This window comes from Perca flavescens, chromosome 19 (assembly GCF_004354835.1).
Source record: "Perca flavescens isolate YP-PL-M2 chromosome 19, PFLA_1.0, whole genome shotgun sequence".
Classification (NCBI taxonomy): Eukaryota; Metazoa; Chordata; class Actinopteri; order Perciformes; family Percidae; genus Perca; species Perca flavescens.
Genome location: NC_041349.1, coordinates 14273330 through 14295225, shown reverse-complemented (window position 1 = coordinate 14295225; position 21896 = coordinate 14273330). Strand labels below are relative to the sequence as shown.

Genomic DNA, 21896 nt, shown 5'->3' with positions numbered 1-21896 from the left:
TATCTCCATGGTAGTGTCTCCAGTTTGCAGCTTTCACTGACTACGTTCACATACACATAATATTCCGGTTTTTGCCCTAATTCCGAAAAACAACAATATTCCGACTAAGCTGTTTACATGGCTAATAAAAGTGAGTATTCCACTAATATTCCTGTTTACATGTAGCCGTGCAAAACAGGATTCTTTTCAAAGTTTACCAGCGGCGGCGGACTTGTTGGACCGTGCAAATGCAGCTTCCCTCTTTCATTACTTCAACCAGCTTCTTGAAAAGGTCGGCGTAGCAATGTTTGCGCATATCCAAAAACCTGTTGATATCCAAGTCTTTGATAATGTTTAAAAGTAGTTGTGTTTTTCCTTCTTATTGGGTCTCCAGCATTGCAAACTGTTGGCTGGTTGGTTTATATATAGAAACCATAGCAACGCACAGAGCTGACCAAAAGCCTGCTGTCAAAACCCTGATTGAGACACATATTCCGAATGTGCTGTATACATGTCCAAACAATGCCTCTAAAACTCGAATAATATCGGTATAACCCACGTCTTAATCGGAAAATGCCATATTCGGAAAAAGGCCTTATTTGGAATATCCAACTGGAATATGTTGTTTACATGAGCTGTATCATATTTGGAATATTGTCATATTTGGAATAATAGCGGAATATTGGTACAGATACTCAAGAGACACTGTCGTAACAGCTTTACCAACACACGCCAACATTCACCCTTAAACACACACACATTCAAACACTGAGGCAGAGGCTGCCATCCAGGGTTAAAGGTTCAGTGTTCAGCTCAAGGACACTTCGGCATTGACATTTGCAATTTGTTAAAGTTGCACCACATATTGGTTTCAACTGCTAGGTTTCTCACAAGTCCTTTTCTTACTTTATTAAGGAAACGGTGTTGAGTATGTTATTTTCAACTTCTTGTCCCACGTTCATTTGGTTTCACACAGCATGGATGTAACCTGTTTGTTGTTGATGAGCAATTGATGCATTACTTACCCTAGCCCGAACCCAAACCTTACTTAGTTTTTTTCTACTGTGACCTGATAATTTAAACACTCTTGCATGAGATTTAATGTAAAGTGTAAAACCCTTTCTGATATGCTGGACTTTTGTGCTGCTTATGGATGTTTGAACGAAAGAAAAATAGCAAGGGATAACATTTCACAGGTGAGAATGTGTTTTATGATATATATGCTGCCTTTGACCTGCAATCTGAGCTCCAGTGGCAGTGGGAGGCGGAGAGTTCCGTGGACGCCGACAGCGTCTCTTTCCCCGGGCTGGAACTCAGCTTCGCCTCGCTGCTGCGGGGGTCCCCCGGTCATGTTTCGTCGTCCTCAGTCCGAGTCCCGCCAGATTTCCTTTAAGAAACCTGTGATTTAAACCTCAGCAGGCTGTGACAGTCCGCTCTGCTCAATCCTGGTACTGGTTCTGCCGGGCTTCCCTTCCCTCCAGCGGGCCCAGCTTCTTGGTGTCGGTTTTGGCTCCCAGGATGCAGGCAGTGAGCTCCAGATCCTGCAGCCCGGCACCGCAATAGCTCCTCTCCGTCCGCCTTCCACCGGCAAAGGCAATGGAACTTTCCGCCGAAATCGATGTATAGGTCGTCCTGGATCTTCCAAGTAGTCCAGGACGACCTATACATCGATTTCGGCGGGAAGTTCCATGGCCTTTGCTGGTGGCCGGTGGCCGGCGGATGAGGAGGAGCTATAGAGACCCAAAGTCACGCCCCTTCCGGTGGACCTCATGGGACCTTAACTCAAAAAAAATATGAACGGTAGTGAATGGGGAGAAGCAAATTATTTTTTGATCCCGTTTGAATTGAGCCATGGATTACAAATATGATGTTCTGCTACCTTTCCTCCGGCAGATTGGCCAGAAACTGCTGTTGGGATGCACCGTGATGGCCCCCTTCCTGTTGATGGACTCCCTGGCCACGCCAAGATTCCAGTCTGTTTCATCCCCAACCTGAAACACAATGTCCAGAATAGAGTCAGACATGCATGATTCTGTAGTATCTGGACTTCTAACGGACTTTTTATAAACTTTGTCTTAAGTTTTTGGTAACAAAGAAACTCGTATGAACTTTAGCCTACAGTCGCTGGACACTTCTCTGGAAACATCTGGAAAGTGTTATCAGTGGATCACTAGAATTAGGGATGCCCTTGTTGGCTTGGTTCCAAAAGGATGATGGCCATTGGTCAAAGTATTGTTTTCTCCCCCATCTATGTTACACATTATAGAATATATACCATGTTCAAAAAAAGAAAGTTAGAGGACTCATCAGAGAATTGGGAAAACGGTCCTCTCCAAGCTCTTCAGAGCTTGTCAATTGATGCTGATTTCTTTGATGTAAATAAACCTTTATAATCAAGAAACAGTGTTGGCAGATTCCTCACCACACAATATTACAGCATCGCTACCAACTACACTACAATTCCTTTATCTGTAGTTTAAGTGCTGTGATTCTCCTTAGTTTGGCTGTGTTGGAATTTACTACATGTAGAACTTGCTGGAATTAAAGGTTATAATATATCTAGTGTCTTGTGTGATTTTTAGAATTTGCCTGTACAATATTGTTTATTTCCAACAAAATAATAATTTTTACTTCATTTTCATTTAATTATTTTTTTTTCATTTTATGGACTTTATGAACTAATAAGTAATTTATTTCCAACAAAATAATCCAAACAAATCTGTAAAGTCAGTAGTGCAGGGAGATGATGAGAAAAAATGTGCTCCATGAGTGCGGCATTGTCAAAACACAGAAAACAAAAGCCACAGTGTGTGGGGAGAGGAAATAATTCAAAAGGACTGGCTGATGCTCTGGCTTGTATGCAGGACACACCAGACCCAGGTGTGTCTCATTCTGCTGATTTAACTCTGCAGCCAGACACTGAAAACAGAGCACCAGCAGGGAGAACCAAGCAGAGTGACACAATTATACTTAATTAATGCTACGTTTACACGTGGCCGGCTATTATCATAAATATGCCATCAATGCAGTCAAGAGCATGCCAGACCAGAGGCCTGTACTACGAAGCAGGATTTGGCGTTAATGAGCTAACTTAAGGCTCAACCCAGAATTTTCTGTACTACAAAGGTGGATCAGTTGTTATCAGGTTCAATCGCCGTGGTAACTCATGCTGAACACCTAACCTGGTCGGGAGCAGGTAAATGGAAGGAAAATGTCTGCGTCTTCCTTTCGTGTAAACTGGGCTTTTATGTGCTTAGTTACTTTTCACCACTGGCAATTATGTAACCTCAAGGTTCATGTCTATACATGTAATTTGACAATCATCAGGTCGTTATGTAACAGGTTATATAATGTTTCTTTAAGTCTGGAGCTTTTGTGCACACACACCACAGACTTCATTGAAATGTAAATACTTCTATTTGCCAACACAAACACACACAAAGATATTTCTCTTTGTATTCACGTCAAGCAGTGAGACGACTTTGATAAGGTCAGAATGTTTATTTCCTTGTTTGTCACCAAGACAATGCAGGTGTAGAATAAATGGCGCCACTGTTCTCAAACTGTCATGGGTGAAAGCATCTCAGAATCACTGTTGCACTATTTACCTACTTGCAGAGTTTCTGTTAGCTGATGTTAACATAAGAATTTTTGGTAAAAACTGTGGCCTGGTGTCTCTCACAGTAAGCAGGAGGAAAAAATGGAGTGGTTTAATGCTACAAGGTCAAATATGGATTCAACATTTTTCTTTCTTGACACAAGGAGGAAGAAATAAAGAGTTTATTTGTAAAAACAGATACAATATTGTTTCAAATAATGTCATGTTAGTAATGTCTCTTCAACTGAAAAATAAGGTAAAGAAGAGCTTGAAATACAAATAGAGTAAATGTGTGCCTGTTGAAACTGGTTTAAATTGCTTGACTCCTATTTATGTTAAAGGTGAAAATCTACCAATTTGTGAACACACTACAACGATCAAAGGCAAGTACAGAGTCACATTTGTGTCAGAAATTCCCAATTCTGTTTTAGACAAAAAATTTAATTTCCTGTATCCTGCTATAAATACACAGCTAGCTTAAAGTGTGTTTTCTTGTTTCTGATCTTCTCACCTCAACAACCCAGTAGCGTCTTCCAGATTCCCCAAAACACAGACGCAGGAGTCAAAGCGCTGAGAACTGTGTGGGAGTGGAGAATTGTATGGAGCTAGAACAGTCTCAATAAAGATAAATGCACACACATGATTCATAAATACACACACAGGATTCACAAATTCACACACAAAATTTTAAAAGCACAGAAGATTCACAAATGCATACAAATTCATAAATGCACACAAAATTCATAAATGCACACACAATTCAGAAATGCAAACACAATTTACAAATGCACACACGATTCAGAAATGCACAGGACAAGATTCAGAAATGTATTTCTGATGCACACGCAAATATATCTTGATTTACAAACTGCTTGCGCTCTGTGAGCTGTGAAGCATTTGTGTGTGAATTTTGAGACTCCCCTGACGTGGCACAACTCACAAATGCATTTTTTTAAACAGGGAATGATCTGCAACCAATCAGATATCTCCCTTGTTTTAGCCAATCACAAGAATGCACCGCACGTGGGGGATTGTTTACTTATAAGCCAATTGAGAATGACTAGGTGTCGTCAGGGCACAGCACCCCGCCCCTTCTTCCATTTTGAACTGCTCATGTTCATTGTTTATGTTGGTTGCTGAGACGTCGGATTTATCGGGTGGCTGCCATTAGAAGAAAGGACTTTACTTTCGACCTAATCTCCCAGTCGATGAGAGTGTTCTCTGCATAGTAATTTGGGTAAGTTTTCTTAAAATGTGTTTATGTTGTCGGCTCTTAAAGCCACAAAGTGCACCTAGCTAACGTTGTTGCCTAGCCTGCTAGCTAACTACTGTGATAGCTAAGCATAAGTGAACACACCCATGCTAATCATTTAACATAAGGCTGTTAGCTGGGTCGCTGTCTTTTGTGCCATTTGTGTTTGTAAAGTTTAATGTCCGGTGGCATTTTCATCTATATATATATATAGTAAACAGTTTTTCAATATCTATCTTTCCATCAAATTGTGACCTGGAGATAGGAAACTTCTAGCTGAATAATTATACTCAGATGCTACCTGTTTTAATAACTAGTTAGGTATACAAGCTTTTAAATGACATTAACAAAACATGTATCTTTATTATAACATTTATTCAAACATGACTATATACTGTACACAAGTATATTTAACATGAAGCAACGATCAGACTCAGCTGCCGATGATGGGGTTGCTTCCAGACTGCAGACAGAAGGAGAAAGCTTTAGGTTAGTCTAGTAGTTATCCAACCTGTCTGTGGTAAGATTAGAATTGTATCACAAGTATATTTAAGCATACTGTAACATTAAGGTACTTCATGTAACTGTGTAGTGGTGTAGTTTATTCATCATGGTCTTAACTGGCAACTGTTGACCATTTAAAGGAACACGCCGACTTATTGGGAATTTAGCTTATTCACCGTAACCCCCAGAGTTAGACAAGTCGATACATACCCTTCTCATCTCTGTGTGTGCTGTAACGCTGTCTGACGGCTCCAGCGGCATCAGGCCAGCACAGAACATGCAGGTGACTGGTTCCAGTAATCCTACTGCTCCGAATAAGTGACAAAATAACGCCAACATGTTCCTATTTACATGTTGTGATTTATAGAGTCACAGCGTGTACAAAAAACAACGTAACATGAGACGTCTTCTAACTGTAAACAAACCGGGAACTATATTCTCAGGCGGAAGAATATAGTACTTGGGCGGAGTGATATGCTCGCAGCAAGCCTGTCTGAGAATATAGTTCCCGGTTTGTTTACTGTTAGAAGATGGCTGAAGTTGTTTTTCTGCTTGAAACTAATAAAACAAACAAAGACAGTTTGGTTCTTCTCATCTTTATTATTGAAGACATCTTTATCCACTCTGCTGTCCAGAAACTTCCATCACAGGACCTCACTGTTAAAATACTCTGAATAGGAGAATAGAGAAGAGGCCGTGTTGTTGCCAGTGACTGGCAGTAGGGGGGGTTGATACTGTTTCCAAGGCCTTGAGAAAACTTGATGATAGGAACTATTTTCAACCGCAAGGGGGAGCTAGAGCTAAACATCAGAGTGCAGTGTGAAAGAGTCATGAATATAATTGCTCGCGAGCAGACAGCTGGTTTCGCCACATTATTTAGGGTGCAGTGAAAGAGCTCTCAAAGTACAAGAAGAATATTGCAAAACTGTTTTTGTGAGAGATACATCCTCTCTGAGTAAGATCAAGCTATATGATATAAGGTTAAATGTAAAAATATCAAGAATATATCAATACAAAATATTGCTAATTGTTTTTGCGAGGGTTAATTACCCTCTGGTTTTTAGCAAGCATTTCTACTGGAATATGAAAACAACATAAAAAAACCCCCAAAAAAACAAACATATGGTTTACACAACAGTATCTTTCATAATCATAATGTTGGTCAATAGTCGTGTCACTGTCATCAGAGTCGGTGGTAAGGTCTGTCAGTTCTGTGGCACGCATGTCAATTCATAGGCTTTAAGACGCAGCTGCAAGGCCAGATATTGAGTCAGCACGACTACGTAGCGAGTAGTATGAAATGCCGAAAATCTGCGTAAGGAGGTTGGTTGGGGTGGTGGATGGGTCAAACAATTCCAGACTTTCACCCTGGAGGCTGGGGATCGCGTCCCACGTGTGGTGTTTTGTTTCCCCGTTAACCGTCACGTTATTGTTGTGCGTTCACTGCGGCCGTCTCCCGGCGTGTGAGGCGTCCTTTCCCGTTGTTTTTTTCCTTAACCCAACCTCCGCCATCCCGTTATTGTCGCGCTATTGTGTTTGTAATTTTGTTTTTTTTAGTCTTTTAATCTTCATTGGTATTGTATTTGTTTTTGCTTGTTTATTTTCTATTTTGGATCCTACTGTATTTTAACAAATGTCTATTGTGTGAAGCACTTTGTGGCTCTGTCTGTAAAAGGTGCTATATCAAATAAATTATTATTATTATTATTATTATGCTCAGAGCGCCGTCCAGCAAAAAACTACGAAGCTTAAAACGCTGCTTCTTGCCATGATTGCTCTGCTACCAGCCTCTGTCACGTACGGTGTGGAGCTTTTGAGCGCGCAGCTGAGAAGGCAATGTCGCTGTCAAATCTGTCCCTGGGAAAAGTAACGTTGCGCCAAATTGAAAAAGGAACTACGTTTCGTTACCAAATTTTCAGTAGTAGCACGTAGCGTAGCGTGAAGAGGACACTCTCCACTATCAACACCCGCAAGGCAACAGGCCCAGACAACATCACTGGTCATGTGCTGAAGGCAGGCGCAGAGGAGCTTAAGGATGTCTTCACGGATATCTTTAACACTTCTCTGAGACAGGCTGTTGTTCCATCATGCTTCAAGGCCACCACCAAAGAAACTACTACTCCATCCTGCTTTAATACCGCCCTGCGGCACTGACCCCCATCATTATGAAGTGCTTTGAACAGCTACTCATGTCACACATCAAATCCACCCTCCCTCCCTCACTGGACCCATTCAGAGGTGTCAAGTAACGAAGAACAACTACTTTGTTACCTTACTTAAGTAGAAATTTTGGGTATCTATACTTTACTGGAGTAATTATTTCACAGCAGACTTTTTACTTCTACTCCTTACATTTTCACGCAATTATCTGTTCTTTCTACTCATTGCATTTTAAAAATAGCCTTGTTACTCCTATTTCTGTTTGGCTTCTTTTCATTCCAACTTGTCATCGTTCAAAAACACACACACACACACACACACACACAAAAAAATCTATTCAGATAAATCACGCCATCCGGAGAGAGAGAAATTGATTGTGGTTGGATGAGAGGTATAAACATATACCATTCTGACACCCTATTGGTTTGTATGCGATCCATCGCACCTGCACAGAACCGGTGCTAATACGGCACTGGTGCCTTAACGACTGCCATCTACTGGACCAAATAGCAATGCCGATTTCTGTGCCTTATTAGGTGCCACTTAAATGACTGCGCTTCTCTCCGATTCTCCAAAAATGGACGTTAGAGGGAACTGAAACATCGCCGCACGGGACGCTAGTTAACTTGACAGCAGGTAACGTTAGCCTACCATTAGCTAGCAGCGGGTGTAAACACGGTTAAAATGCTGACAGCTAAACGGTGTAAAAGTGTGTCTGTATTTCACTGGAGAGGATTGTAACACCAGACTGTAGCTGCCGTTGTCTGAAAAACACCTTCTCAGCCTGGACTGAGTTATTGCCCTTTTTAAGCCCTTCTGAGTTTGCAGGTATGATTTTAATATAACATAGTCATTATGGCCTTTAGAAAAATGTTTGGGGTGGGGTAGTGCACTGTGGGGCGGGCTAAGCTTTTGTCTTTAATGGCATTTTTTTCCCCTTACATTACTTTTACTTTTATACTTTAAGTAGCTTTGAAACCAGTTCACTTTACACTTTTATTTTAGTAAAAAGCTTGAGTTGATACTTTTCAAACCCTAGTATCTATACTTCTACTTGAGTAATGAATGTGAATATTTTTGACACCTCAGGACCCATTCCAGTTTGCATACCGAGCCAAACGGTCCACAGAGAATGCAATCTGCTCTGCCCTACACCCAGCCCACACTCACCTGGACACAATGGGCTCATATGTGAGAATGCTGTTCATAGACTTCAGTTCAGCATTCAACATCATATTCCCACAACAACTCATCTGCAAACTAGACCAGCTGGGGCTCAACACCTCACTATGCAACTGGCTGCTGGACTTTCTCAGTGAGAGGCCACAAGCAGTAAGAGTTGGCAACAACACCTCAAGCAGCATCACACTGAGCACCGAGGCTGTGTGCTAAGTCCCCTCCTCTTCACCCTGCTGACACACGACTGCACACCAACCTACAGCACAAATCACATGGTGAAGTTTGCGGACAACACAACTCTGGTGGGTCTCATCACCAATAATGATGAGACCAACTACAGGACGGAGGTCGACCTTCTGACCACATGGTGCAGAGACAACAACCTCCTGTTGAATATGAGCAAGACCAAGGAGGTTGTTGTTGACTTCTGGAGAGGTCACATCCAACACCCACCACTGTCCATCAATGGTGCTGCTGTGGAGAGGGTGAGCTGTACCAAATTCTTGGGGGTGCACATCAGTGAGGACCTCTCCTGGACCATCAACTGGCGAAGAAAGCACAGCGGCGCCTCTATTTCCTCCACAAACTCAAGCGAGCAAGAGCCCCCTGACCCATCATGGGCACTTTCTACAGGGGCACCATTGAGAGCATTGTCACCAGCTGCATCACTGTGTGGGGTGGGAGCTGCACTGACTACAACAGAAGAGCCCTGCAGCGCAGTGAACACAGAATAGTATGAATTTTGGTGAAGACGATCTAGTGATAATCTAGGTCACATCTTGTTTCACACACTCTCGTTCATTAACCTGAGCATAATAAATTACGTTTTGGCTGCTGTTTTATGACACACATGGCTGGAAATAATTTTGTTTGAGATGGAACATTTGTTGTGGTCTGTCGCTGACAGCCAGACATTCCCGTGCAAGGACAACATGGCCTCAGGACAAAAACTGAAAACAATATGTACTAAGTACTGAATGACACAAAGAGGAACCAGAAATACCAGAATGTTTGAGTGATGTGGGGGAGAAGCATCTGTGGAGGAGGAGCTTATTGAGACGGAATGACTACAGCACAGTATTTAAACACCACATCCTGTACGTTCTGCATCGGTGACATCTGCCATGGAGTCAAGTCTCCATCAGTCAAGTCTCCATCAGTCAAGTCACAATCAGTCAAGTCTCCATCAGTCAAGTCGTGCCTTGTGTGCCAGGAGTCTTATTGTGAACTTCACCTCACACCACACCTGAGGGATCCAGCGCTGCACAGACACCAACTTACTGATCCGGCCACCTTCGCCACCAGTCACCTCTGCAGAAAGCACCACAAGCCGCTGACAATGTTCTGCAAGAAGGACCAGAAGCCTGTTTGTGGTCAATGCACAGAGAGGGAACACAAACACCACAAGACCGTCCCCATGGAGGAGGAGAACAAGAGGGTCAAGGTGAGGAAACGTTTATTTCATTAATTTCCTTTAAACATAGCCTTAAATAAGTGCACTTACCTTCTTTTGTACGAATATAGAAATATGTTTCTGTATTTTGTTAAGTGGGAAAAATAACTCAGTCAACACCTTTCGCATTAAGACTTTGAAACTTTTCCCTCAGCTGCTTGTTTTTTGCAGCATTATATACAAAATTGTATTTTTTTTTAACCTTCTGCAGATTCCTTTGAGGGAGATGATATCCAGCATTCAACCGATGATCCACACCAGACTGAGTAAAGTGAAGGAAATACAAAATTCAGTGGCTCTGAGCAAAGTAAATTATTGTTTGGATGCATGTTCAAAAAAAGCTAACCGGCCAAGTTTGTCTGTTTTTAGTCTGTAAATGAATGTACATGTTTCTGTCATTTTAATCACCAGCAAATCACAGAGATATAGAGAGAAGTGCTCAGATCTGCAGCATGCTGATAAGCGAGAGACAGCATGCCGGGCTGGTCGAGGAGCTGGAGAAGAGGCAGCAAGAAGCTGAGAGGAGATCCGAGGAGCTGTTCCAGGAGCTGGAGGAGGAACTCAATGATCTGCAGATGAGGAGCAGCGAGCTGCAGCACCTGGAGCACACTCAGAACCCTGTTCTTCTCGTACAGGTTAGATACCTCCACTGCATTTATACTGATCTGAATCAGCATTTTAAGAACTGCACTCATGAGAAACCATTGCATCCTTCCCCATCTTTAGAGTTTCCCGTCTCTAAGGCGACTCCCTCAAACTAGAGAGTGGTCTGAGGTCGCAGTCCACTCAGATAACTGCATGGGGGTGGTGATGAGAGCTGTCTCCAAGCTTGAGAACATCTGCCAAGAACTTGCCAACAAACTGTCTGTAGAAGGTCGGTACAACTTTTGGCAGAAAATGATTATCTAAATCTCAAAATGACTAAAGATTGTTGGGAAAATCAGTGCATAAAAATCACCTTTTACTTCTACCTTTTTGCAGAAGCAGATAAGATAGATCAATATGCAGGTATGTTCACAATCGCACATCCACTGCTTATTTCTATAAACTAGTTTAACCTTGGTTAGTTTAACCTTTTTATTACCTGACTCACTGTTTTTCTTCTTTGTTTCTGCAGTCAATGTCACTCTGGATCCTGAGACTGCTTCAGGCTGGCTGGTCCTGTCTCCAGACAGAAAGAAGGTATTGTCTGACTTTTGATCATTAAATTAAATGTATGAAGAGCACAGTCCTTCTAGGAAACTAGTAGTTCTTCAGAGTAGATTGGATGTTTTTCACATTTAGAGTCTGTAAAGACAGTGAATTTTTCAGAAACTGGTTTAGCTTTTGCATTAAAAACATCCCCTGCTGTGGTACATTTTACTGTAATAGATTAGGAAATTATGAGACATGTTGTCACATGAAAATTGGAAAGGGTTGTGTTGTGAGAATCCAATTCAAAGGGGCTCAAGATAAAACTAAAATGCTCTGAATGGGAAAATGATATATTGATATATTATATTAGGCCTATATTTATTGTACTGCAATAATATTTGACCAACACTGGCCTGCAACAGGCCAACTTCCATGAGTAAAAGCTTTTATTTTATTATTCAAAATAATCTTTACAAAATGATATTGCACTTGTACATAAATGTTAATAAAATGTGTTACATTTTTATTGCACTGCAAATTGTCATTCCATAGCCTAAATGGGCAATGGATAACTTAAAATTGTGAAACTGAAAATAAAAGTTATGTATTGAAGATAAACTCTGTGAGATTGTGTCATTTACTTTTATTAGCATTATTTTTTTTTAATTTTTTGTTTTTTTTATTTAAAAAGCCTCCTGTAGACTGGTGTTTAAAATTAGCATGTGTGCTAAAACAATCAAGAAATTAATCTGGTTTTTATCTATTTATTGCCTTTATACAACCCAGTGCATCTCTAGTTTACTTACCCCTCAAATCACTTTTGTTGGGAATCAGCTTACATTAACTGCTAAAGCCAAAAAACACACACGCTCATATCCATTTGTTACAAGGGTTAGCTAAAGCTAACCTAGCTTGTTAAACAACAAAGAACACCACAACTGAAAGCTAACTTAGCCGGTCTTCTTTTCCCTACGTGTTGCGTTCAACGTGAGGATGAGACTAACTAGCCTGGAGAGAACTACTTTGAGAGGGCTTTGTTTTCTGTCTGACCTACGTAGTTGTTTTCTTCACGTCTGAAGACGGGCCTGTCCTGGCCGAGTCCACGCACTTTCTTGTATGTCAGGTTTCCAAAGGTGTATTTACAAAAGTTCCCTTTTACATGTAGCTGTGCAAAACAGGATTCTTTTCAAAGTTTACCAGCGCGGCGGACTTGTTGGACCGTGCAAACGCAGCGTCCCTCTTTCATTACTTCAACCAGCTTCTTGACAAGGTCGGGGTAGATATGATGTGGGCGCATATCCAAAAACCCTGTTGATATCCAAGTCTTTGATAATGTTTAAAAGTATTTGTATTTCTCCTTCTTATTGGGTCTCCAGCCTTGCAAAATGTTGACTGGTTGGTTTGTGTACAGAAACCATAGCAAGGCACAGAGCTGACCAAAAGCCTGAGGTAAAAACCCTGAATGAGACGCATATTCTGAATGCGCTGTATACATGTCGAAACAATGCCTCTAAAAGTCGAATAATCGGACTTAATCGGAAAATGCTATATTCGGAAAAAGTCCTTATCCAGAATATCCAACCGGAATATGTTGTTTATATGACCTGTATCATATTCGGAATATTAGTGTGCATGTAAACATACTGACTGTCTCTCTTCCAAATCCATGTGAATCAATTTCCCAGAGTGTAGCTTGCTAGCCTGATTGCATCCCAAACACCTGCCGCCTGTTGGCCTGATTGCATCCATCACACCTGTAGCTTGTTGACTTCCTCAGATCACACAAATAATCACCCCTCATGTGACATGTCACACTTTGGCATTGACATTTGCAATTTGTTTAAGTTGCACCACATATTGGTTTCAACTGCTAGGTTTCTCACAAGTCTTTTTTCTTATTTTACCTTACTTTATTAAGGAAACGGTGTTGAGTATACATGTTATTTTCCACTACTTGTCCCACGTTCAGCTATTTGGTTTCACACAGCATGGATGGTCTTGGAGAGGACTATACTGAAATAGGCTGGAACAGTTTGGCTTCAAACCTAAACATGGCATGGATATGTGTATTTTTGCCTTAAAGGAGGTCCTAGATTTGTATAACAGGCATAATTCCACAATTTGTATGTGTTTTATTGATGCCTCTAAAGCCTTTTGATCGTGTAAATCATGAGAAGCTATTCTAAAAATTGCACAACCGAGGGGTTCCCAAATATCTAGTGAGAATCTTGGCTTTTTGGTATGCTAATCAGTCAATGTATGTGAAATGGGGTAACTATGTCTGCCCCATTCAATGTAAGCAATGGATTTAGGCAGGGAAGCATTTTATGTCCCTTTCTTTTTAATATTTATATGGATGATCTATCAAAGCTGCTGAACAACTGTGGAACAGGTTGTATGGTTGGGGACACCATTATCAACCACCTGATGTACGCAGATGATCTGGTCATTCTTTGTCCATATAGTGCTGGCCTTCAACAGTTACTAAGGGTCTGCTCCCAATATGGCTCAGACTTTGACATTAAGTACAATTCTAAGAAGAGTAATATAATGATTGCTAGAAGCAGGGACAATAAAATCATTTCCTGCTTTCTCTCTGTCTGGTACTGTCCTTAAAGTGTGTGATGAGGTCAAATACTTGGGGCACTATATAACTGATGACCTGTCTGATGATAGGGACATTCACAAACAGTACTGTATGTTGTATGCACAAGCTAATATGCTGAATCGCAAATTTAGTATGTGTTCACTGTCTGTAAAGACCACACTTTTTAAAGCTTTTTGTGCTCCAATGTACACCGCCCACATGTGGCGGCGCTATTAAAAAAAAGCAGTATGCAGAAACTCACTGCCAATGTTTGTAAGTGTTGACGTATCCACCTGTCCTGCTGTACTCAGGAATCTCATGTACAGATGTATGTGTAGACTAACTGAGTCATTCAACAGCATCATTGCAACACTAGTGAACCCTGCATTGAGTGCAGTTAGGTTCACTTGTTTTCAATTGTGGAACCATTGGCGTTTTAGTCTATATGCTATTATCTGAACACTCTTATTGTGTATTGTGGAATTTTGACTGTTGTAGTCATTTCTTATTGTATGTGTTTTATCTTGTATCTGTCTGTCTTTTGCTATGTTTTATGTGCTATGGACCATTTTTTGTGTGTGTCTTGAATAAAGAATATGATGATGATGATGATGATGATGATGATGTAACCTGTTTGTTGTTGATTAGAAATTGAGGTATTACTTACCTTAACCCCAACCCGAACCTTACAGGTTTTAGATTTTTTGTTTTACTGTGACCTGATAATTTAAACACTCTTGCATGAGATTTAATGTAAAATGCAAAAGCCTTACTGTTAACTCTAGTATTTTAACTCAAACCATAAAGCTCTGACAAAAGAACTACACAGATACTGTGTTTTCTTCATTGTTAGCACCAATATAACATTCCTTTTTAGAAATGTTTTGAAAGATATGATATAAGATAGCTTGATAGTTTTATTGTCATTGCATATTTCTACACAACGAACACCAATTCTCTGGGCTGTTTTAGTTACCCGCTGCAGGTCTTTTTTCTCCTCAGTGGTGCAGCTGGAGAACCAGACTGTACAGCTGTATGCCAGCAGACTCTCTATTGTGCACCTGTAGAAATTTGTGAGGAGTGTCTGCGGGATCCCAGTGCTTCTTAGGCTTAGCAGAAAAAGAGTCTCTACTGAGCCTTTTTCCCTATCTCTTTGGTGTTCACTCCCCAGGTCAGATCCTCCGCCAGATGCAACCCTAGGTATCTGAAGCTTGGGACCTGTTCCACCTCCTCTCCATGTATCGCAAGACTGTCATGTCTTTTGTTTTTACATTTCCTAAAATCAATTATGATTTCTTTTGTTTTCTTTGTGTTGAGGATTAAGTTGTTTCTGCTGCTCCATGATACCAGTGATTGGACCTCCTCCCTGTAGGTGGTCTCCTCATTGTCGGTTACCAGCCCCACCACAGCTGTGTCATCGGCAAATTTGAAAATGGAGTTTGAGTCGTGAATGGGAGAACATATGTGAATATTGAGTAGAGGAGTGGACTGAGAACACACGTCAGTGAGAAAGTTCTTAATCCACTTACAGAGGTGAGAGTCCAGGCCAAGTAACAGCAGTTTGTTGACTAGCTTGTGTGAGTGAGGGCAGTGTGAAGTGCAAGTAAACACTGTTGTAAAATTTTGAATTAAATCATTTGATCCCATTGTGGAGATGGATGCTCCTACTTCCTCATTTCTGAGCAATAAACATGTAATTAGTCACGTCATTAAGTGTGCCTGTTGGTAATGTTTGTGTCGTGTGCTGACCTACATCTGATCAACGAGTGCTCATAATCACACTACATGGTTTACACTACATAAGGTGTGGTACAAACCTTTGTAGTTTTTAGGTCAATGTCACTCTGGAGCCTGAGACTGCTTCAGGCTGGCTGGTCCTGTCTCCAGAGAGAAAGAAGGTATTGTCTGACTTTTGATCATTAAATTAAATGTGTGAAGAGCACAGTCCTTCTAGGAAACTAGTAATTTTTCAGATGAGATTGGACTTTTCACATTTAAAGTCTGTAAAGACATTTTTCAGAAATTGGTTGAGCTTTTGCATTAAAAAAACATCCCCTGCTGTGGGACATTTTACTGTAATAGGAGGAAATTATGAGTCTATAGTTTTAGGTCATGTTGTTCCCTTTCAACAGTCCTCTGTAAAGTAGGAACAGTTTTGTTCCATTTTCTTCAATAAAACATTGAGGCTATTAGATTGGCGATCTCCCCGGAACAACAAGTCCCCTAACCATACGATGTTGTAGGTTGTTGACCATGTAATGGTCGTAGTTTTAAACACGTTAATGTCAGAATGTGATTTTAGGCAGCTTTTCATTTTGTTCCCAATGTTGCATGTATTTGTTAATTGCCCAGTGTGACGTTTAACAGTGTGTGTTTTTCATTTGGTTTTATTAGTAGATGTGTTTCATGTTTTAACAGTTATTTGCATGGTTTTGTGGAATGTTTTACCAGTTATTATTTGCATGGGTTTGTGGATTTGCAGTGTTTTTCTAATTGTTTGTTGGACTTGGAATTAGGATTATGAGATTGGCCACAGGATCTAATGATGTGCTTGTTAAAGGTGGACGTGAAAGGTGCAGACGAGGACAAAAAAAGAGAATCCCTGATGTGACCTGCCAGAGGAGAGTTGTGTTTTTACGTTTTTTTTTGTCATTTTTTTATTGCTGTGCAGAAGTAACAGATTTGATTTTAAATACATTTTTGAAGAAACCATCCTGTGGAACTTAAGTTTTTTTTTTAACAGTGGAAATGTCTTGTTTTGCTGGTAACAAAGGACCTCACACCGTGTGACATTAATGCCATGAAACGGTTGCAGCTTGGATCAGTTTAGGCAAAAAACCTACTTAGTTAGTATGGCGAAGGGTGGGGGGGTTACGATAGTTAGAAAAAATTATAAGTGTGTTGCTCGACAATGCCACCTAGTTTTTAATAGAGATTAGGAACTCTACATTTAAAATACATAAAACAAATTACTTTCAAAAAAAAAAGGCACAGGTCTTTTATGCAAGGGAGAGCAGTGTAGCCCAAGGAACAAATGACAAAAAGAGATTATAATAAACCATGATAATTTATTTCAGCAAAGCAAGTGAGACTTCAAAAACAAACAAAAAAACCTTTAAAAAAAGAAAACATTTCTCAAATTCAAACTCAAAAAAACAAAAAGGTTAAAAGGTAAGGGAGCTCAGCTCGGAGCAAGTTATCCACTGCCCATTTAGGCTATGGAATGACATTGTGCAGTGCATTCAACAACATTTAACACATTTTATTTACATTTATGTACAAGTGTGATATCATTTTGTAAAGAATATTTTGAATAATACAATAAAATCTTTACTCATGGATGTTGGCCTGTTGCAGGCCAGTTATATAAATATTATTGCAATACAATAAAGATAGGCCTTATATATATATATATATATATATATATATATATATATATATATATATATATATATACACACATTTTTTTATTTTTTATTAATTTTTACATCAGTTAGCATCATCCTTTCTTATGACACATCATGCAGCTGACTCAATGGTTATGTCCCGTCCTTCCCTGACTCCTCCATCAACAGGACAGATAATCAGCGGGGCGGTGTTCTTCCCATCTTCTTGAACACAGGGGTTAAAGTACGGGTAGAGGAGCTCAGTGAAGTCACACCCGCTGTAAGTGTAAATGTGGGTCTTTGCTTCTGCGTCGTAGAAGGACACCGACCCTTCCTCGTAGTCCAGGAACACGCCCACCTTCTTGGGGGTTTCCTGGAGGTGGAGGGTGACGGTGGGACCGGCACAGGCGCTGAGACTGCTACCTTTCCTCCGGCAGATTGCCCAGTAACCGTTGTCGGGACGCACCCTGATGACCCCCTTCCTGTTGATGGACTCACTGGCCACGCCAAGATCCCAATCTGTTTTATCCCCAACCTGAAACACAATGTCCAGAATAGAGTCAGACATGCATGATTCCTTTATCTGTAGTTTAGTTTAATGCCGTTATTCTCTTTAGGTCGGCTGTGTTAGAATTGACTACATGTAGAACTTGCTGGAATTAAAGGTTTTAATGTATCTAGTGTCTTGTGTGATATTTACAATTTTTCTGTACAATATGGTTTATTTCCAACAAAATAATTAATAATTTTTACTTCATTTTCATTTAATTAATTTTTTTTAATTTTATGGACTTTATGAACTAATAAGTAATTTATTTCCAATACACACCTATAATTAACTCAAAATACTTCTATTTGCCAACATATACATACTGTACACACACCTGCCAAAAATATTTCTTTTTATTCATGTCAAGCAGTGAGACGACTTTGATAAGGACAGAATGTTTCTTTCCTTGTTTGTCACCAAGACAATGCAGGTGTAGAACAAATGGCGCCACTGTTCTCAAACTGTCATGGGTCAAAGCATCTCAGAATCACTGTTGCACTATTTACCTACTTGCAGAGTTTCTGTTAGCTGATGTTAACATAAGATAATTTTTGCTAAAAAACTGTGGCCTGGTGTCTCTAACAACAAGCAGGAGAAATATTATGTGGTTTAATGCTACAAGGTAAAATATGGATTCAACATTTTTCTTTCTTGACACAAGGAGGAAGAAATAAAGAGTTTATTTGTAAAAACAGATACAACATCGTTTCAAATAATGTCATGTTAGTAATTTCTCTTCAACTGAAAAATACAGTAAAGAAGAGCTTGAAATACAAATAGAGTAAATGTGTGCCTGTTGAAACTGATTCAAATTGCTTGACTCCTATTTATGTTAAAAGTGAAAAAGTAACAATTTGTGAACACGCTACAACGATCAAAGGCAAGTACAGAGTCACATTTGGGTCAGAAATTCCCCATTCTGTTTTAGACAAAAACTTTAATTTCTTATGGGTTACAGTTAGTAACCCCTAACCCTAGCCCTGTATCCTGCTGGTCTTATCGGAAAGTGGTCATTAACTGTAAAAGCTGCTTGTGTACATCTGTGGTGGCAGGACACATTCAACTGGATTTGTTTAAATACAGAGCTAGCTTAAAGTGTGTTTTCTTGTTTCTGAGTTTCTCACCTCAACAACCCAGTAGCGTCTTCCAGATGCAAAGCTTTGTTTCCCCAAAACACAGACGCAGGAGTCAAAGCGCTGAGGACTGTGTGGGAGTGGAGAATTGTTCTTCTTGCTGCTGACGCTCACCTGTTAATTAATATATTCATTATTATCATCATCATCATCATCATCATCATCATCATCATCATCTTACTAAACATTAGCCTCATAAGCAGCAATTAATAACCTTATCATTTTCCCATTCATTTTCCCATTTTAGTTTTATTTTGAGCCCCATTTGAATTGGATTTTCAAAACCCAACCCTTTCCAATTTTCATGTTACAACATGTCTCATAATTTCCTCCTCTATTACAGTAAAATGTCCCACAGCAGGGGATGTTTTTAATGCAAAAGCTAAACCAGTTTCTGAAAAATTCATTGTCTTTACAGACTCTAAATGTGAAAAATCCAATCTACTCTGAAGAACTACTAGTTTCCTAGAAGGACTGTGCTCTTCACACATTTAATTTAATGATCAAAAGTCAGACAATACCTTCTTTCTGTCTGGAGACAGGACCAGCCAGCCTGAAGCAGTCTCAGGATCCAGAGTGACATTGACTGCAGAAACAAAGAAGAAAAACAGTGAGTCAGGTAATAAAAAGGTTAAACTAACCAAGGTTAAACTAGTTTATAGAAATAAGCAGTGGATGTGCGATTGTGAACATACCTGCATATTGATACATCTTGTCTGCTTCTGTAAAAAGGTAGAAGTAAAAGGTAATCATTGATTTTCACAACAATCTTTAGTCATTATGTGATGTATATAATCATTTTCTGCCAAAAGTTGAACCGACCTTCTACAGACAGTTTGTTGGTAAGTTCTTGGCAGATGTCTCCAAGCTTGGAGACAGCTCTCATCACCACCCCCATGCAGTTATCTGAGTGGACTGCGACCTCAGACCACTCTCTAGTTTGAGGCAGTCGCCTTAGAGACGGGAAACTCTAAAGATGGGGAAGGATGCACAGGTTTCTCATGAGTACAGTTCTTAAAATGCTGATTCAGATCAGTATAAATGCAGTGGAGGTATCTAACCTGTACGAGGTGAACAGGGTTCTGAGTGTGCTCCAGGTGCTGCAGCTCGCTGCTCCTCATCTGCAGATCATTGAGTTCCTCCTCCAGCTCCTGGAACAGCTCCTCGGATCTCCTCTCAGCTTCTTGCTGCCTCTTCTCCAGCTCCTCGACCAGCCCGGCATGCTGTCTCTCGATGACGCTTATCAGCATGCTGCAGATCTGGGCGCTGCTCTCTATCTCCCTCTCTGTGATTTGCTGGTAATAGAAACATTTAATGAATTAATTTAATTTACAGATAAAAACAGACAAACTTGGCCAAGTAGCTTTTTTTGAACATCCATCCAAACAATAACTTACTTTGCTTAGAGACACTGAATTTTGTATTTCATTCACTTTTCTCAATCTGGCGTGGACCATCGGTTGAATGCTGGATATCATCTCCCTTAAACAAATCTGCAAAAGGCAAAAAGAAATAATACCATTTTTAATATAATGCTGCAAATAAAAGCAGCTGAGGGAAAAGTTTAAAAGTCTTAAGGGAAATATGTTGACAGTTATTTTTTCCCACTTAACAAAAATACAGAAACAGGTTTCTATATTTGTACAAAAGAAGGAAAGTTGGCTTATTTAAGACTAAGTTTAAAGGAAGTTAATGAAATACATGTTTCCTCACATTGATCCTCTTGTTCTCCTTCTCCATGGGGACGGTCTTGTGGCGTTTGTGTTCCCTCTCTGTGCATTGACCACAAACAGGCTTCTGGTCCTTCTTGCAGAACATTGTCAGCGGCTTGTGGTGCTTTCTGCAGAGGTGACTGGTGGCGAAGGTGGCCGGATCAGTAAGTTGGTGTCTGTGCAGCGCTGGATCCCTCAGGTGTGGTGTGAGGTGAAGTTCACAATAAGACGCCTGGCACACGAGGCACGACTTGACTGATGGAGACTTGACTGACTGAGATTTGTCTCCATGGCAGATGTCACAGGGAATCTCTTCAGGCTCAAAAAGTGGGATTGGGGAAGTTTTCCTGCTTCCCACATTGTCAACATTCTCCTCCTGAGACCTTTTGATTTAAATTAAATTATGTTAAATCTCAATTCAAATATTTAGCTTTTTATGTTTTTCTAAGCATCTAAAATTTTGAAGAAACCAGTTTGATGAAACCAACCTTTTAAATAAATCAATGATTTTTTTATATCCTTGGTTGATCCTGAGTTGTGGACGCTTTCTGAATGTCTCTTTGCACAGTGGACACTCAGCCTTGGTCTTAGTGTCCCAGAAGCTGTCGATGCAGTCCAGACAAAAGGTGTGTCCACAAGGGATGGAGGCAGGCTCGGTGTAGATGTCCAGACAGATGCAACAGAACTGCTCCTTAAACGGCACATCAAGCGCCATGTTTGTTACTGAAGAAAAAGAACACATTATATTACTTAAAAATTCACGTCGGAGTGAAATATTATAGTTTGAACTGAAATGAAATAACCCCATGTTCATTATTTTATATAAATTATATTAATAAGTACACCAAGCCCCCATGAGATTACAAGATACCATATATGAATATGTTTTTGAGTAAAAGAGTTGAAGAAAACACAATTCATACAATAAGATTGTTGGATCGTCTTGTCTACAGCAAACTTTACAAAACGTAGATAAAAAAAAAGTTTTAAATTCGTAAAATGGTAATTAAAGTCCCAGCAAAGAAGCTGCTGCATTGTCCTAAATTTTACCTGTAGTTTGGGTTGTCATATTGAGCTCCTGATCATCCTCATGCAGAAGAGATGCAGAACGTTCAGGATGTGGTGTTTAAATACTCAGTCACTCCATCTCAATAAGCGGATGCTTCTCCCCCACACCACTCAAACATTCTGGTATTTCTGGTTCTCAGGACATGTTGTCCTTACACGCAAATTGAATGTTTGTCTCAGCGACAGACCACAACAATGTTT

General features: G+C 40.2%; 2 protein-coding genes across 2 annotated transcripts in view; one reads left to right on the top strand and one right to left on the bottom strand.

The window, feature by feature from the left end:
* LOC114545371 (E3 ubiquitin-protein ligase TRIM47-like) overlaps window positions 1-21342 on the bottom strand; it is a 50054-nt gene extending 28712 nt beyond the window's left edge. Inside the window, exons 1-4 of the mRNA XM_028563643.1 lie at window positions 21116-21342; window positions 20629-21010; window positions 20313-20408; window positions 19977-20210 (exon numbers count right to left, since the gene is read on the bottom strand). Coding sequence (XP_028419444.1) covers window positions 19977-20210; window positions 20313-20408; window positions 20629-21010; window positions 21116-21342 — 939 coding nt within the window. The remainder of the gene's footprint in view (window positions 1-19976; window positions 20211-20312; window positions 20409-20628; window positions 21011-21115) is intronic.
* On the top strand, window positions 9782-11877 carry LOC114545508 (E3 ubiquitin-protein ligase TRIM21-like). The gene is made up of 6 exons (XM_028563824.1): window positions 9782-10116; window positions 10337-10432; window positions 10537-10760; window positions 10852-10999; window positions 11107-11133; window positions 11243-11877. The coding sequence occupies exons 3-6, from the start codon at window positions 10578-10580 to the stop codon at window positions 11323-11325; spliced, it is 441 nt and encodes a 146-aa protein (XP_028419625.1). The 5' UTR covers window positions 9782-10116; window positions 10337-10432; window positions 10537-10577; the 3' UTR covers window positions 11326-11877.
* Window positions 21343-21896: the final 554 nt, after the last annotated feature.

What these genes read in the sequence shown, in the direction of transcription:
- LOC114545508 (XM_028563824.1), top strand. Translation starts at nt 10,578, where the DNA reads ATGCTGATAAGCGAGAGACAGCATGCCGGGCTGGTCGAGGAGCTGGAG. An exon ending in ACCCTGTTCTTCTCGTACAG is followed by an intron (nt 10,761 to 10,851) that starts GTTAGATACCTC and finishes CCCCATCTTTAG; the next exon opens with AGTTTCCCGTCTCTAAGGCG. An exon ending in CAACAAACTGTCTGTAGAAG is followed by an intron (nt 11,000 to 11,106) that starts GTCGGTACAACT and finishes ACCTTTTTGCAG; the next exon opens with AAGCAGATAAGATAGATCAA.